The sequence below is a fragment of the Camelina sativa genome, unplaced genomic scaffold, assembly GCF_000633955.1.
Source record: "Camelina sativa cultivar DH55 unplaced genomic scaffold, Cs unpScaffold08133, whole genome shotgun sequence".
Classification (NCBI taxonomy): domain Eukaryota; kingdom Viridiplantae; phylum Streptophyta; class Magnoliopsida; order Brassicales; family Brassicaceae; genus Camelina; species Camelina sativa.
Genome location: NW_010929201.1, coordinates 1 through 442, shown reverse-complemented (window position 1 = coordinate 442; position 442 = coordinate 1). Strand labels below are relative to the sequence as shown.

Below are 442 nucleotides of genomic sequence, written 5' to 3'. Positions count from 1 at the left end.
TTCACATTTGCAAACCAAGCCGGGTTAGACATGCTTGAAACAACGCTCGTGGCACTTCAGGATATAATGCTCGACAAAACTCTCGATGACTCTGGTCGTAAAGCTCTTTGCTCCGAATTCGCTAAGATCATGCAGCAGGTTAACATTTTCTAGCTAGTCGTTTTATTAAGTTTCCCGGTTAAGTTGTCATACTAAGTTTGGAATGAATCTTTCAGGGCTATGCTAATCTTCCGGCGGGAATATGTGTGTCGAGCATGGGAAGACCAGTTTCGTATGAGCAAGCGACGGTGTGGAAAGTTGTTGACGACAACGAGTCAAACCACTGCTTGGCTTTTATCCTCGTGAATTGGTCGTTCGTTTGAAAAAATAAAATGGTTGATTATGTTTAGATATTAAAGTTAGGATGCTGTTTTGGTAAGGTTTGTTAAATTAGACGGTCCAT

At 41.4% G+C, this 442-nt stretch overlaps 1 protein-coding gene across 1 annotated transcript; it reads left to right on the top strand.

Annotated features, from left to right (window-relative positions):
- Positions 1–6: 6 nt before the first annotated feature.
- Positions 7–436, top strand: LOC104775049 (homeobox-leucine zipper protein ATHB-9-like). The gene is made up of 2 exons (XM_010499357.2): positions 7–138; positions 216–436. Exons 1-2 carry the CDS (start codon positions 31–33, stop codon positions 360–362), a joined length of 255 nt encoding a protein of 84 aa, XP_010497659.2. The 5' UTR covers positions 7–30; the 3' UTR covers positions 363–436.
- The last annotated feature ends 6 nt before the right edge of the window (positions 437–442 follow it).

Coding starts and splice junctions, on each gene's coding strand:
- LOC104775049 (XM_010499357.2), top strand. CDS start 31: ATGCTTGAAACAACGCTCGTGGCACTTCAGGATATAATGCTCGACAAA. Junction 139..215: donor TCGCTAAGATCATGCAGCAG/GTTAACATTTTC, acceptor TGAATCTTTCAG/GGCTATGCTAATCTTCCGGC.